Genomic DNA, 15,147 nt, shown 5'->3' on the forward strand with positions numbered 1-15,147 from the left:
TCAGCGGGTGGGGGTGGGGTCTGGGCCAGTGGGTTCTTTGCACGGTTTCTGCTCAGGATTCAGTGGGGACCATATATTGTGGTGGACAGTCCTACCTTTGTTCCTGGCCACCGGCCCAGAGGTCCCTCTCCCACTCCCTGCTGTCTCATCCAGGCCACCGGGGACCTGGCAGAAATCAAGCCTCCACCTGCTCTTCCCTCCCGAGACCACAGCGGCCCCCATCTCTGCCTGATGCTCTCTCACACCCCTTCTTGTCTCCTAGCTTTTCCTGTCCTTCGCCTGCAGGAGTTGCAGTCTCCGCGTTGGGTCCTCCATGTCAGGCCCACGCCTGCCCAAGCCCCTTCCAGGTAAATGGGGTCCAGGTGTGGGTGTGTTCAACTGAAGGCACCCAGTGCGCCTCCAGGCTGTTTCTAGCCTTTTGCTATTAACAAAGAACAGGTGTGACTCCTATAAAATGATTTTGAAATTACAGAGCAAAGAGAGAAGAAAAAGGAAAACTGTGTCCCACCCACTCATACCCAAATTCTAGAAGCAGCCAAATGGTTAAAACCCCATTTAAACAGTTGCCAGAGGGCTCAGCAATGCACCAGACTGATCAATGAGTGAGAAAACGATGGAGAATATTCATGTGAGGCCAGTTTTCATTGCTGCGACAGAATTCTCAGGTGTTTGGATCAAATTGCTTTTCAACAAATTGTTTTCCATTGAAACAACTTTGCCTACTTTCCCAAAGGGCTTGGCCGGCCACCCCCCCCTTACCCCCCCCCCCCCCCCCACGCTGGGCTTCCCTGCCCTGGTTCACAAAACTTGCTGCATGGGACAGGGCCCAGCGGGGATGGGTCTCCAGGCTCAGACTTACCCTGCACCACTGCCTCCTCTGCCCCTCCTGGACACACAACAACCAACGCATCAAATGTCAAAGGTCCCGTTTATTCCGGCAACCCAGAAAGGAAAGGTGTAAATAAAAATAAAAATAAACAGATCCATGCACTCAACTCCTTGGCGGGGAAGAGGAGAGGTTCAGAGAGAGGAGCAGGGAATGGGTGGGAGGGAAGCAAAGAGGGGAGGGAAGAGAGACAGGCAGAGACAGGGAATGATCTGGAGAGTCAGATCAATAAAAAGAAAGAGGGACGTCAATAAAGAGGCAGGATGACAAAGAACTGGAGTATCAAAATCAGATCAGTAAAGGAGAAGACACACTGAGAAAATGCACCAATAGAAATACAGAGGCAGAGAATGAAAGCTGGGCGAAAGGCAGGGAGAGAGAAAAAAAGGACAGGAGGGGAGGTGGGGCAGGACAGAGACAGATCAACTTGAAGGGACACAGGCAGAGTAGAAAGGGCCCCTGGTGGGCCTCTAGGGGTCCCCAGCAGTGCTGATGACGTGGAAGAGGGTGACATTGTAGAGCACCTGGTGGCCGTTGTTCCAGGTATAGAGGGCCCGCTCCCGGGGATTGTAATCCAGCATGGAGATGTGGGAGTACTGATTGTGGAAGGGCACGTCCGTGTACTCGTAGCTGGACGTGTTGGTGAAGTAAGCAAAATAGACCTTGGCCCCGGCCAGGTGGGAGTTGGTCACGTAGAGCACGCCACAGATCATGAAGGCCTCACCAGCGCTGCGCTTGGGGTAGCCAGTGTCCCAGGATCGCATGACCTCAAGGGTGTGCGGGTCTAGCCGGCTGACCACAATGTTGCCTGCATTCTGGTTAGTGGTGTACACGGCCCAGAGCCCGCTCTCATCTACCATGAAGTCCATGTCAGAGAAGCCACCCCAAGAGTAGGGGAAGGTGTTGTTGTAACCAGCCCCCGGAAGGCTCCTCTGCACCAGCACGGAGCGTGAGCGGAAGTGGTACTTGACTACCACGTTGCTCTGGTACTTGTTGTAGAACAAGGAGCCATTGTATACCACATGGCCTGTGCCTGCCCAGGGCTGGGGCAGCAGATGCTGGATAAAGTTCTGGCCTTTGATGAAGTCTCCCAGAGTGCGGAACTCCAGAACGCGCCGGCCCTTGTAATAGCCATCCATGTACCAGACCTATGAGAGAGCCACTGGTCACTAGGGGACCACTGCCAATGACCCAAAGTCTGCAGCAACCACTCAGGAATCAACCATTAGGGATCAACAGTCACTAAATGGTCATTAGTGATCATTCATGACCTATCATAGTCAGTGATTGGGATCATTAGATCAGGGAGTGCCATTGTTCTTAAAACACACACTAAGTGGACAGGGTTTGACCTCTAAGGATCAGGGGAGATTTCAGTCTCTAGGGACTCACTGGACCTGGAAATTTACTGGTCATTGGCTATTGGATGGTTAGTGGTCATTGGACAGCCATTGGCTGATGAGAGGTCACTTGAATTCCTTGCCCATGGTAACCCCTGCAACCATGAGATGACCAGGCCTGTGATCAGCACCTTCATCATCTTCATCATCACTCATCAGCATATTCATTAGCCCTAGAGCTCTTACTAGGGCTGGTTACTGGGCTACGCATCTTAAAAACTTCAATGCCAACATCATCACGACCCTTTTGAAGATAAGGAGACTGAGTATCCAAGACATGAAGGAACCCTGGTCAGCTAAGAATTGGTGGAACTGAAATGCAAATCCAAGTCTGATTCCCAAACCCAAGCTCTTAACCATGTGGTTGAACCACCATAATCCCTGGGAGGCCAATTTTCATGGCAAGGATATCGGTCACTAGCATATCAGTCACTAGTCACTGGGCAGTTAATGAATGGTCCCCCTAGATCAGAGGTGATTGGCAATTGTGGACTCAGAGGCCACTGGAAATCCAAAGGTCACTGAGTGGTGCTGAGTGGAGGGTTGGAGGGAGCTCTAGTCATTGTGAAGGCACAGGTTACTAGAAAGTTACTTAAAGGTCAGTGGTCATTGGGAGCTGGTCAGTAGTACCAGTAACCACTAGTCTCTATTCAGTCATCAGAGGTCAACAGACTTGGGGATTCATAGGGCTGGAAGGTCCTTGATCACTTGGTAGTCACCAGTCAAGGGGAGGTGCAAGGGCTCTGAAGAGCCAAAGACACTTTGGGCTACAAGAGAATCATTGGTGTGAAATCACCAGGCACTTAATGGGCAACCACAGGCTGTCCCTCCCAGGTTCCAACCCCTGCGGTGGGCACAGTTACTCACCCGGCTGTCCGCACTGGGGGCCATCGTGTCGGTCATCCAGGAGCCGAAGCGGGACCCCATAGCTCGAATGGTGATGGGGTTACTGACCCCAGTCAGCTTCCCACAGCCTGAGAGGCAGGAACAGGGGGAATAAGGGAGTCAGGGGTGGAAAGAGCCCAAGGGAGGCAGAGCCAGGATGAAGTGGGACTGGGAAGAGGTGGGACCAGGGGTGAGAATGGATCCAGAGATCTGGCTCCAAGATGGAGTTAAGTTGGGGGTGAGGGGCTAGAAGTCAAAGGTCAGGGTCATTTTCAGCTTTAGGGTCTATTTGTGGCCTTGGGAAGGGAGATCAAAGGTCAAAGTTTAGATGTTAGAGGTCAACATTGTTTGGCTTCTGCATACACAAGTGGTACTGGGATTAGATATGGAGGTAAGGGGTCAAGGTCAAGGGTCAAAGCATACCCAGCTTCTGGGCGCAGGCATGGAGCCGGGCCTCCAGAGCCATCACCCGCTGCTGCAGGTCCTCATACCCGTAGGCACCCATCTCCTCCTGGATGGCTGCAAGACTGCCGGACAGATTCCTCACCTCTTCCCGCAGGCGCACAATAGTCCGCGTGTCTGCCTTATACTGCTCCAGGACCGAGCTCAGGGGCAACAGCTCCGTCATCCTGTCCTTCAGTTCCTGCTCACCAAGACGGAACTGTCGCTGATCCCTACCCCTGACCTTTACCCAGACATGACCCCAACCTTTGACCCACAGCCTCACCCCCTGTCTTTGACATTTGGCCCATACTGGACCCTAGATCCCAGCCAACCTGCAGTCTTCCCAGATGCAATCTCACACTCAGAAAAATGGGCAACATTCCCAATTCTTCCTTTGACCTCTGACCTGACCCCAAAGGACCCACCTGGAAGCTCTTGGCAGAGAGGGACCCATCAGCTGCCCGGAGCCGCGCATCCAGGCTCCGCATGAGGGTCTCCATGCTGCGCACGTACTGGAGGTCACGGTACGTCCGCAACTCAAGGACCTCCATGGACTGGGAGACATTCTGGACCTAGGAACTGGCAGGGTTAGAGACAGCCAGACTCCTGCCCCAGCCAACCTTCTCCTCCCCTGATCTTACCAACAGCAAGCCCATCCATCGGCTCCGCCTGGAATGGCCACCATTGCTTTTCACCTCTCTCCTCTCCTCCCTAGACTCCTGCTCCCACCCTAGCCCCCAACAGTCAGTTCTTCATAGAGCAGCTAGACTAGAGGGAGTTTTTCAGAAGGAAGACTCGATCTCCCTTCCTCTGTAGACTCTGCAGGCTGGTTCTGCCCCCTTGCTTGCCTCTCTCTGTGTGCGTCCACTCCAACCACCAGCCCCTTTCACTCTCACAGATTCTAAGTTCCTTTCCTCCTCAGGGTCTTTGCACTCACTGATCCTTCTACCTGGAGCACTGTTCCCGTCGTCTTCCCACAGCTGGCTCCTCCTCATCATTCAGGTCTCAACTCCAACACCACCGTCTCAGAGTAGCCTTCTCTGATCACCATCTCAAGTCAATACCCACTCCCCCCTCACCCAGTTATTATCTTCCCAACTATGACTGTTATCTGAAACGGGTTTATTCACTTGTTACCTTCAGATGGGATCCTCAGAGGCAGACCCGGTATCTAGCATGTCCACAGCCAAAGCTCTAGTGCCCAGCATGGGTCCTAAGCAGATTCTTAATAAGTACTTTTTGGCTAAGTGACTAAACTGAAATTCCCTAGCCCTTGGCCTCCTAACCCAGACTGAAGGCCCTCTAGCTCCCACCTCCACCTGGGTCAGGTGAACTCGAAGGCAAGTTGTTGAAATACACAGACTTTCCACATGACATTGGAAGTTCTCAAGCCGGATACCCACCCTGGCCACCGCAGAACATGATACAGCCATTGTAAACAATCAGGGACATCACATGGATGTCCCAAACTGTGGGGAAAGCAATTCTGGTGTAGCGGGTAGGGCAGGATCCCGCAGAGTTAATAGGTGGGAGACTCTTTTGATGACAAGGGTCTCTTCCGTTCTCTGCCAAGCCTCAGCTTCCTCCATTATAGGGTGACGGTGGGAGGTAGCTGGGCCCTTTCAACACCAACATTAGAACTGTCGAATGGGCAGGCAGCTGGGCAGTGGCAAGGGCAGCAAGCAGTGTATAAAGGGCACCAAGTCTACAAAGGGATGCATTGAATGGGGACCATTTTCCATTGGCCATGATCAGAAGGGGAAGGACTCTTTATACGAGCCTCTTGGGATAGAGGGTGAGACCCCTCCTCAAGGGACACAAAACACCTTCTTAGCAGGTGAGTACGACAAACTAAAGGGCTGAGTGGGGCGTGCACAGTGAGGGTGGAGCTCACACATGCAGGAGACAGATGCTGCCACTGGGTCCTCTTTCCTCCTGGAGCCCACACAGAGCTCAGCTTCTCCGCCAAAGAATCACTGGACAGATACTAACTAAGATGCCCATCTGGAGGGGAGGCCGGTTGTCTGCCGGCTCCGAATGACCTGCGTGGCTAGACATAGCCCTGGCTGACCTGGACGGGGGCGGAGGGCAAGATGAGAATTGGGAGACTTCTCCGAATTCCCCAAAGAAACCAGAAGCTTCTCACCTTCTCCATCAGCTGCCGCAGCTCCCGGCTCCTGCCATCACGGGCGCAGGTGCTCTGTGCGGGGATCACGGCCGTGCAGATGCATTTCCCATCGGGGGCCTGGGCCGAGGTATACAGCTGCCAGCCTTCTTCTGGGCTTTGGAAGAGGGTCTGTGGGGAAGTCACGGATTAGGGAGCAGGAAGCCAGTGGGGGACGCACCCAGCCCTCTCTGGAGGAGAAAGGGGAACTGGAGAAACAACGGATGCCTTTTACTGGATCCCTGGAATGTGCAGAGTGACTGATGCATGGGACCCCATATTACAGATGACAAGGTTGAGGTACGAAGAGTAAAAGGACACAGCAAGGAATTGTGGGATCTGAGCCCTTCCACGGGCAGGAATTTAATCGCTCGCACACATTTGCGCACACACAACATTGCCTCCGTAACCACCATTAGAAATAGGGTTGCTCGTACCCCCAACCCCAGACCTCCCTTTCTGCTTCCTCAGCCCGGAGACACATAAGCCCTGGATATACCTCAGAGACCACTAAGTACAACCCTACTGTTGTCCCCTCCCCATATCTGCCCCTGCTCCTGGAAATGGCCACAGGGTGACAATCCTCAGGGAGACTTCGGGCCCTTGAATAGAAGCCATCACCTTAAGACTCCTCCCAAGTAAAACTTCAAGTTAGTTGATATAGCTCAGGTAATTCCGGGATCTATCGTGGTCGTGTTTGCAAGCCATGATCCTTGGGATGCTGGTGATCTTACCAGGTGAGCTGGAAAAAGGGTCCTCTGTGGTCAGGTAAGTCTGTGCATTGTTCAAAAAACACTGACTGCCAAAACTCTAACATTTCTTTTTAGCAATACTGTTTTCTGATTTACCTCCGGCAAGGAAAACGAAAGAAAAGTAAATCAGACTATATCAAACTAAAAAGTTTTGCACAGCAAAGGAAACCATCAACAAAACAAAAGACAACCTACTGAATGGAAGAAGATATTTGACGATCTATCCGATAAGGGGTTAATATCCAACATTTATATAGAACTTATACAACTCAACACCAAAAAAAAAATCCGATTAAAAAATGGGCAGTGGATCTGAGTAGACAGTTCTCCAAAGAGGACATACACATGGCCAATAGACATGACAAGATGCTCCATGGCCAGGTAGCTCAGTTGATTACTGATTCGGGTATTGTCCTGATACGCCAAAGTTGCAGGTTCGATCCCTGGTCAGGGCACATACAAGAAACAACCAATGAATGCATAAATAAGTGAAACAACAAATTGATTTTTCTCTCTCTCCCTCTTCCTTCCTTTCTCTCTCTCAAATCAATCAATAAAAAACAAATTTTTAAGGATGCTCAACATCACAATAAAAAAAAAAGACCACAATGAGATATCACCTCACACCTTTCAGAATGGCTATCATCAATAAATTCAACAAACAACAGTGTGGTGAAGATGTGGAGAAAAAGGAACCCTCATGCCCTGTTGGTAGGAATGCAAATTGGTGCAGCCACTGTGGAAAATAGTATGGAGGAGCCTCAAAAAATTAAAAATGGAACTACCTTATAACCCAGCAATTCCACATCTGGGAATATATCTGAAGAAACCCAAAACAGGAATTCAAAAAGATATATGCACCCTTATGTTCATTGCAATGTTATTTACAATAGCCAAGATATGAAAGCAAGCTGACTGCCATCAGTAGACAACTGGATAAAAGAGATGCAGTACATATATACAATGGACTATTACTCAGTCATAAAAAAAAGAATGAAATCATTTGCAACAACGTGGATAGACCTAGAGGGAATTGTGCTACATGAAATGAGTCAGATAGAGAAAGACAAATACCACATGATTTCACTTATATGTGGAATGTAAAGAACAAACAAAACAGCAACAGACTCATAGGTGCAGAAGACAAACAGCATTGCCAGATGGGAGGGGGGTTGGGAGGACTGGGTGGAAAAGGTGAAGGGATTAAGAAGTACAAATAGGTAGTTACAAACAGTCACAGGGATGTAAAATACAGCATAAGAAATATAGTCAATAACATTGTAATAGCTATGTATGGTGTCAGGTGGGTATCTGGATTATCAGGGGGATCACTTCTTAAATTATATAAATGTCTAACCACTATGCTGGACCCCTGAAACTAATGTAAAATAATATTGAATGTCAACTGTAATTGAAAACTAAAATGAAATTTGAGAAAGCATTGACTGCCCCTGGAACATGCTGGGCCTCCAGATCAGGCCCCCTGGAGCTTCTGGAGTTAGTCACAAGTCCCAGTCCTTTTGTTTTCTATCAGGGCATGATGGCCTCATTTTGTTCAACAAGTATTTGTTAAGCGCCTACTGTGTGTCCAGCTCTGTTCTGGATCCTGAAATCACAGAGTGAACAAAACACACAAATACAAAAGCTCCTCTAGGAGTACACATTAGAGAAACAGAAATCTATATATATAAAAGCCTAAGCAGCCTTCCAACTGTCTGACCGGTAGCTATGATGCACACTGACCACCAGGGGGCAGGTGCTCAATGCAGGATCTGCCAAGCTGCCGTGACTTGGCAGCTGTGGTTCTCCGGTGACGCACCCGGAACCAGAGAGGAGGGAGCCTGATTCTGAGGTGTGTCACCCGAAAACCGCCCTTTTGCAATCTGGGACCACTCGGGGGATGTCAGAGAGCCAGTTTCGGCCAGATTCCCACAGGCCAGGCCGAGGGACCTCACTGGTGCATGAATCCATGCACCAGGCCTCTAATAAAGAAATAAACCATTAAGTAAATGTCCAGTATTTAAACGGTGATGAGTGCCATAGAGAGAAGTAATGCAGGGAAGAAATGATGGGCCACAGGGTTAGAGGTGGTTGGGGTTGCAATTTTAGGGTGGTCTGGGAAAGCCTCCATGAGAAGATACATTTGAGTCAAGACCTGGAGGAGGAGAGGGAGAAGCCAGGTGGCTATCTGGGAAGGATGTTCCATGCAGAGAGAACGAAAGGTGCAAAGATCCAAGAGGCAAGATCCTGCCTGGCGTGATTAGGAAACACGGGAAGGGGCTGGTGTGGCTGGAGCAAAGGGGTAAGTAGTGGTGCGGGGGCAGGAAGGAGGGAGAGGAGAGCAGGGAGGGGACAGGGCCGCATGTTCGGGGCCTGCAGGCAGTGAGGAAGATTAGATGTTTGCTCTGAGTGAGGTGGGAGTCATAGAGGGTTCTAAACAGAGGACAGACATGGCCTGAGTCAGGTGCTCCCCCTGGCTGCTGTGGGGGGAACAGACTGTGGGGGTTAGGGAGCAGGATGAGGGCAGGAGACCAGGGTAAAGGTGACTGCATGTCCAGGGAAGAGATGGATGGTGAGTGTAGAGGTGGAGAGATGACAGGTGGTGAACAGAGGTGGGAAGTGAAAGATGCTGGTCCCATCCAGGATGTATTCCTACAGGCACTGAAGAAATTCTGATAACAGCCCAAGTGTTTTACAGAGAAACAAAGCCCTATAATAACTGATCATTTGCAAGCCATTAACTAACTGAGCGCCCAGCAGAAGCCAGGCTGTGTTATGCATAATCCTGGAGTCTCCAGCTATTATACGCCCACCCTTTTCTCTCCCACTCAATAAAGTCTTTTTTTGAAAAGCGTATTAGCATGCGAGTGAGTGATATAATTGTATAGACGAGCTTGACTCCTCACTAATTTGTAAGAAACTACTGTAATTCGTCATTGTTTGTGCCTATGTACAACCTTCTGAAGTTGGCGGAACCCCTGTTTGCAAGCCCATGTCTTCCCTGTGGAGGAATGAAGTCACTCGCCTTCCCAGACGCCCCTGCCCGCAGGTCTGATTCAGGTGGGGCCAACACTCCTGCCTCTGCAGTCTTGCGGCAGCAGCGCCCGGATCACCCAACGCCAAGGGCTTTCTCTGGTGGTCCCAGCCCGCTCTGCCTTTGCACTGGGCAGCCTTCTCCCGCCCGCAGGCCCCATCCATGCCTCGTAGGAGTTAGTGATGAATACCTCCCTCTCGCCTCCCTGGCAGGAGAACTCTGAGCTGTGCCCAGTACTGTTTCCTAGGGGAGCCCATTAGGACCTGTACTCCAGGTGCCCACAACAGCACTCTGCTCACCAGCTCACCCTGCATGGGTTTCCTTCCCTTCTCCTCACTCCCCGCACTGGTTCCCCATGGGATCACCTCCCAGGGGAATACTTGTGCTCAACTCTTCTCCACCTCTGCTCCTGAGAGCCCAACCCAACCCAAGAAGGGTGAGTCAAGAAAGCTTTCCCCTAGTTTCTGGAAGACGTAACTAGCTTCGCCTCCTTTCACAACAAATTCAGTTCTTAAACCACACACACACACACACACACACACACACACACACACACACACAGCAACAAACATGAGTCCAAGCTTCCCCATCCACATTCCCTGGCTCTGATCCCCAAGCAATTTGGACGGAACCCCCTCAAAATTCTCACTTGTGCAGAGAGACCAAGCTGCCCAGTTCAACCTAATTAACTTCTCCTCCCTACATCCCCTCGGCTGTGCTTTGCAGCAAACAATCCTCGTTCTCTCAACAACTGAAATACTGAATTGCAAAAGAGAAGCAGGATTTAAGTGGGAGGAGAGGCGGCCTCCGCGGCTTTCCTAAAATAATTGTCTGCATGGACACCCCTCGCCAGAGTGCTCCCTGCAGCAGAGGAATTAAATGCCTGGGGTTTGGCCGCCAACTCTCAGCACGGCAGAGATCGCCAGTCGTCAGGTTCAAGATCAAATACCACACAGGCAAGTTCATGTCCCCGGGCCCACTGGGATGTCCTGGAAGGCTTGATGTTTGAGGGTCCTAGCGCCTGCTCTCCCAGGCTGGGTTTAGCTTGGAACCAAAGTCATGAACTCTTGGAGGTCACAGACCGAGGGACAGAGCATGGCCTGTGCCGTGGGAAATGCTGTAACAGCAGGTGTGGGAGCCCAGGGGTGGCCTGTCTCACCTCAGATGTGGCAAATGCTCCCCAGAAGCCAGCCGCTGTCTTGGCTGAGACGCTGGTTCCAGAGTTTAATATTCCTGCTAATGGCCTCTAAGAGGGTAAGCTATGTGCTCCGTGGCCGCTCCTCAGATTGTCTTTCTGGCTGGGGTTTTTCAAATACTTTCGCCGAGGCTGCTGCCCCAATTAAGCCGATGTCTCTCTAACAGATTCGGGATTGGCTGAGTCTGAGAAATTCACACAAAAAATTTCTTGCTGTCACACCCGGGTCTCAGTGCCCAGCTCCACCACCCACGCCTCGGTTTAAAAACAATGCCGGGGTCGTCCAGGGCCGAAGGGATTGCGCCGAGGTCCTGGGGGCAGCCAGCCAGCCAGCACTGGCTGCGGGGGACTAGCCAACAAGAACAGAGCAAGCAGCTGGCTCTTAATAAGACAAGGATATTATTGCATTTGAGGCTGGACAATTTAATCAGGAAGCAGAAGTGGCTTGGGGCTGATACATGCATTTGTACCCTGCCTCGTTCCAGAGAGGACTCGAGTGGTTCACAAGGATATGTAAAATACCACAGATCGCGCCAATTAAACAGAGGAGGGGGAATTAGGTGATTCTGGAGGACCGTCTGCCAATCCCAAGCCAAAGCTTGACGGTTTCTGCATTTGTATCTGACCCAGCCAATCCAAGTCCAAGAATTCAGCCCAGGGGAATCATGTGGACGAACAATTGCTACAAGGACGCTCATTAAAATCCTGGGCAAAACTGGACAGCTGGAATTTCCCCCTCATGCTGTCCAATCAGGAGTATTGATTTCAAAACCTAAGGTGCATTCACAGGAGGGAAAACCATGCAGACATTCAAGTTGGGGATTAGTGGGGATTTTTATTGCCATCTTCAAGGGTATCTTATTTTCTGAGTTTTCCACAATGAATGCAGATTGGTCTTGCAAAGATTTTTTTTTTTTTTTTTTTTTTTTTTTGCAAAGGAGAAAAGGAAGACAGAGAAAAGCAGGGACACGGAGCCAGAAGCGAGGCTAAGAAAAACTGATCCCTTAAGACCCCGAACAGCCAGCATATGCTTGGGCCATAAATTTGGCTCCTAGCTCCTTAGCTGCCAACTCAGAAAAGGAAAGCTGGTCATTTCTGCGGTTCCCAGTGTCCTGAAAGCAAGTACACCAGATGCTCAGGAGAAAGCTCAAGTATTTTGGTACCAAGAACAGGCAAGGATCTCTCCCACGGTCCTCCCAAAAAGGAGTCTGTGTGGTGTCACCAGCATCTTTCCAGACACCACGCTTACGATAGAAACGGCCCCTTCCTCTGCTGTCTCTTATTCCCACTCACATGGTAGAGGAGAGCCACACGGTCAAGAACTGTGTCCTGGGTCCGGCTGCCTGGGTTTCTGTCCTGGCTCGGCCACTCACTTGCTGTGTGACCCGGGCAACTCAGTGAACCTCTCTGTGCCGCCACTTCCTCATTTGTAAAAAGGACGTGATCACTGTGCCTACCTCGCAGGGCTGCTGGGAAGCTTGCCTGTGTTCATACTAAATGCACGAGCAATGAGAACAATCATCAGAAGTGTTTGCTGCTATTGATTATTGATTATAACCCTCATGACACTCTGACTTCCTGAAGTTAAAATGGTTGGAGCTTGAGTCACTAAGTGGAGACGATCTGGAAGGACTGATGGAAGTCCTGTGGAGTTGGGGCTGAGGCTGCAGTGATGAGGAATCACGGAGAGTCCAATGGCGCTGAGGAGTGAGCGAGAGAGGGGCCCCGCAGAAGACGGGCAGAGATGCTTGCTGCGTCTGGTCCCCACGCGGCCTGGCGGCTCCCTGTCTTAGGACATGGCCTTGATGTCGTTTGGCGGAGGCGAGTCCTGCTTCATCTTCACCAGCAATCAACGAGGCTCGCAATGCCATGTCCTCTCTGTGCCATCTTCTCGTTGTCCGACCCTTGCTGGAACACACCATGCTTTTTCTCACCTCCAGGCCTTTGCACTGGCTGGACCCTCTGCCGCCAACACTCTCACCCATCTCCTGGCCGGGCTCCCTCTTCCCCACTCCTGGGGCTCAAGCATAAATGTCTTTTCCAAAAGCAGCCTCTGCTGTACCTTTTCCAGCCACCCACCTCCCATGGCATCCTGTGCTTTCCCCCTAATCCAGTGGCTCCCAACCTTTATTTGGCCATGCCCCACCTAAGCCTCTCTAGAATCCTGATGCCTCCCCTGTGACATGTGATTCTTATTATTCAAAAAGTGAACTCCTATTCACGTGGAGGAAGCCTAAAAGGCCATTAACTTAGCCTAAACAAGTTTCCAAAGACCATGGCATCCATGAAAGAGAATAATAAAAGAACGAAAGGACAGTTGAAGTACTGAGGAAGAAATCACTAAGCAATTGTTTTAAAAAATAATAATATGAAGTGATATGAAAAAATAGCAAAGTTGCAAAACATATAATAGAGAACTTAAATGTCACTATATATATTTATATACTGTATATGAGGCCCCTAGAACCATAAGAAATGCAAAAAATATCACTGTTAATAACTCATTCTTGAATTGCCCCCCTTAAAAATCAAATTGCCCCCCTGTGGGCGTGTGCCCCACCTTGGGAACCACCGCCCTAATCCTTCTATTTCTTACGATATGTTAAGCATTGTTCTAGGTACTTTGCATGTTTTAACGGATTTGATTCTCACCCAGTGCTAGGAGGCAGGCACGGTCATTCATCCTCCTCTGAGAGGCAAAACAACTGGGTGCAAGAGGGCTCGTGTCTCTTGACCAGCGTCTCACAGCCTGCAAGTGGTGGACCTGGGATTTGAACCCGTGCCATCTGGCTCCAGTCCGCAGCACCATGCTTCACCTCCCCTGTCCTCCTGCAAGCCTGATCACAGTGGCCATTAGGACCACAGGGGTGTGAGGAATTCTGTGTGCTTTGCTCATCACCGAATCCCCCAGGCCTATCACAATGAATGTTGAATGACTGGATCTAGTCGGCCGGTGGGACAGAGAGCGAACATCGCCGCAGATCTCCCGTGCGTTTCCCCTTCTGTCTCTCCCGAGGAGGCATGTTCTGAGATCGGGCTGCAGACAGACGCCCCGTGGGCTCGGAGCAGCGTGGCTTCCCTCAGAAGGGTGGCAGGATGGCCGCGACGAACGATTGGGGACACGCTTGCCTGCCACTTCTGAGCTATGACAGGGGCCACATCCCTTTGGAGGGCTTGAGATAATCGCAGGCTGCCCCTGTCACACCTCGAGGCATCGGGCAAATCCTCTGAGTGATAAGCTTGACAGGCCTTAAAGAAGATATCAGCTCATCCTCGCCGAGAGGGAGAGCTGCGGCCTCCCTCAGCCTGAGCAGCTGGGGCTCTGCCTGTGAGAGCCTGTGGCTGGGGGCGGGGCCGGATGGGAGAAACCTCTCTGTCCATTCATTCACTCATTCACTCACTCATTCATTCACTCATTCATTCATTCACTCATTCATCCTTTCATTCCCTCACAGTATAATTAACCCATCTTGCCCTGAGAGGCTGTCCAGACTGGCAGCACAGCACAACCCTCTCTAAAGCCACCCAAGTCTTGGCAGAACACCCCAGCGCCCCTGAGCCCCAGTCCAAGCCAGTGCTTATGTTCTAGCATGCCTTCGTCTCTGCCAGCACAGTACTGATGTGGACCAATAATCAATGAAACAGACTTTCTCGGGAAAGGCAGGAAGAGACACAGGCCTCTGAGTTCAACTGGCTTCCTTCCCTGGAGCCCGGGGAAGGGGTGGAGGAACTTGCCTTGTGCAAGGATTTACAAATACGAAGACTCAATGTAAATTCAGAAATGAGCCAAAATTTGGAAGCAGTCCAAGTGCCCACCAGTAGATGAGTGGATTTAAAAAAAGGCGGGGGGGGGGGGGGCTATGATACATTTACACAATGGAGTACTACTTGGCCATAAAGAAGGAAATTTGACCTTTTGGGACAGCATGGAGGGACCTGAAGGGTATTGTGCTAAGTGAAATAAGCCTGTCAGAGAAAGACAAGTGCCATATGATTTCACTTGTATGTGGAACCTAATGAACAAACGAAATAGAAACAGACTCACAGACAGAGAGAACAGACTGACAGCTCTCAGGGGAGGGGGGGTGGGGCAGGGTGAAAAAGGTGAAGGGATTAAGCAAAGAAAAAAATCATAGACACAGACAACAGTATGAAGATCACCAGAGAGAAGGGGGGTATCGAAGGTAGGAGAGGGTAAAGGGGGGATAAATTGGGATGGCAGGAGACTTGAATTTGGGTGGTGAACACACAATATAATATACAGATGATGTATTGCAGAACTGTAGGCCTGAAATCTGTATAATTGTATTAACCAATGTCACCCCAATAAATTCAACAAAATAAAATAAAAACTTAAATTTTTTTCAGAAATGAAAGAGGAGAAGTT

General features: G+C 50.4%; 1 protein-coding gene across 3 annotated transcripts in view; it reads right to left on the minus strand.

The window, feature by feature from the left end:
- Nucleotides 1-909: 909 nt before the first annotated feature.
- Nucleotides 910-15,147, minus strand: part of OLFM2 (olfactomedin 2) — a 67,686-nt gene continuing 53,448 nt past the window's right edge. For 2 of the 3 annotated variants that reach the window (XM_036313393.1, XM_036313392.1), the window contains exons 2-6: nt 5,762-5,911; nt 4,041-4,187; nt 3,595-3,814; nt 3,154-3,260; nt 910-2,034 (exon numbers count right to left, since the gene is read on the minus strand). In XM_036313393.1, the coding sequence (XP_036169286.1) occupies nt 1,357-2,034; nt 3,154-3,260; nt 3,595-3,814; nt 4,041-4,187; nt 5,762-5,911 (1,302 nt within the window). In that variant the 3' untranslated portion in view covers nt 910-1,356. Of the gene's footprint in view, nt 2,035-3,153; nt 3,261-3,594; nt 3,815-4,040; nt 4,188-5,761; nt 5,912-10,724; nt 10,971-15,147 lie in introns of those variants that run through there. The other variant, XM_036313394.1, reaches the window with a different exon arrangement.

This window comes from Myotis myotis, unplaced genomic scaffold (genome assembly GCF_014108235.1).
Source record: "Myotis myotis isolate mMyoMyo1 unplaced genomic scaffold, mMyoMyo1.p scaffold_m19_p_6, whole genome shotgun sequence".
In the NCBI taxonomy this organism is placed as follows: Eukaryota; Metazoa; Chordata; class Mammalia; order Chiroptera; family Vespertilionidae; genus Myotis; species Myotis myotis.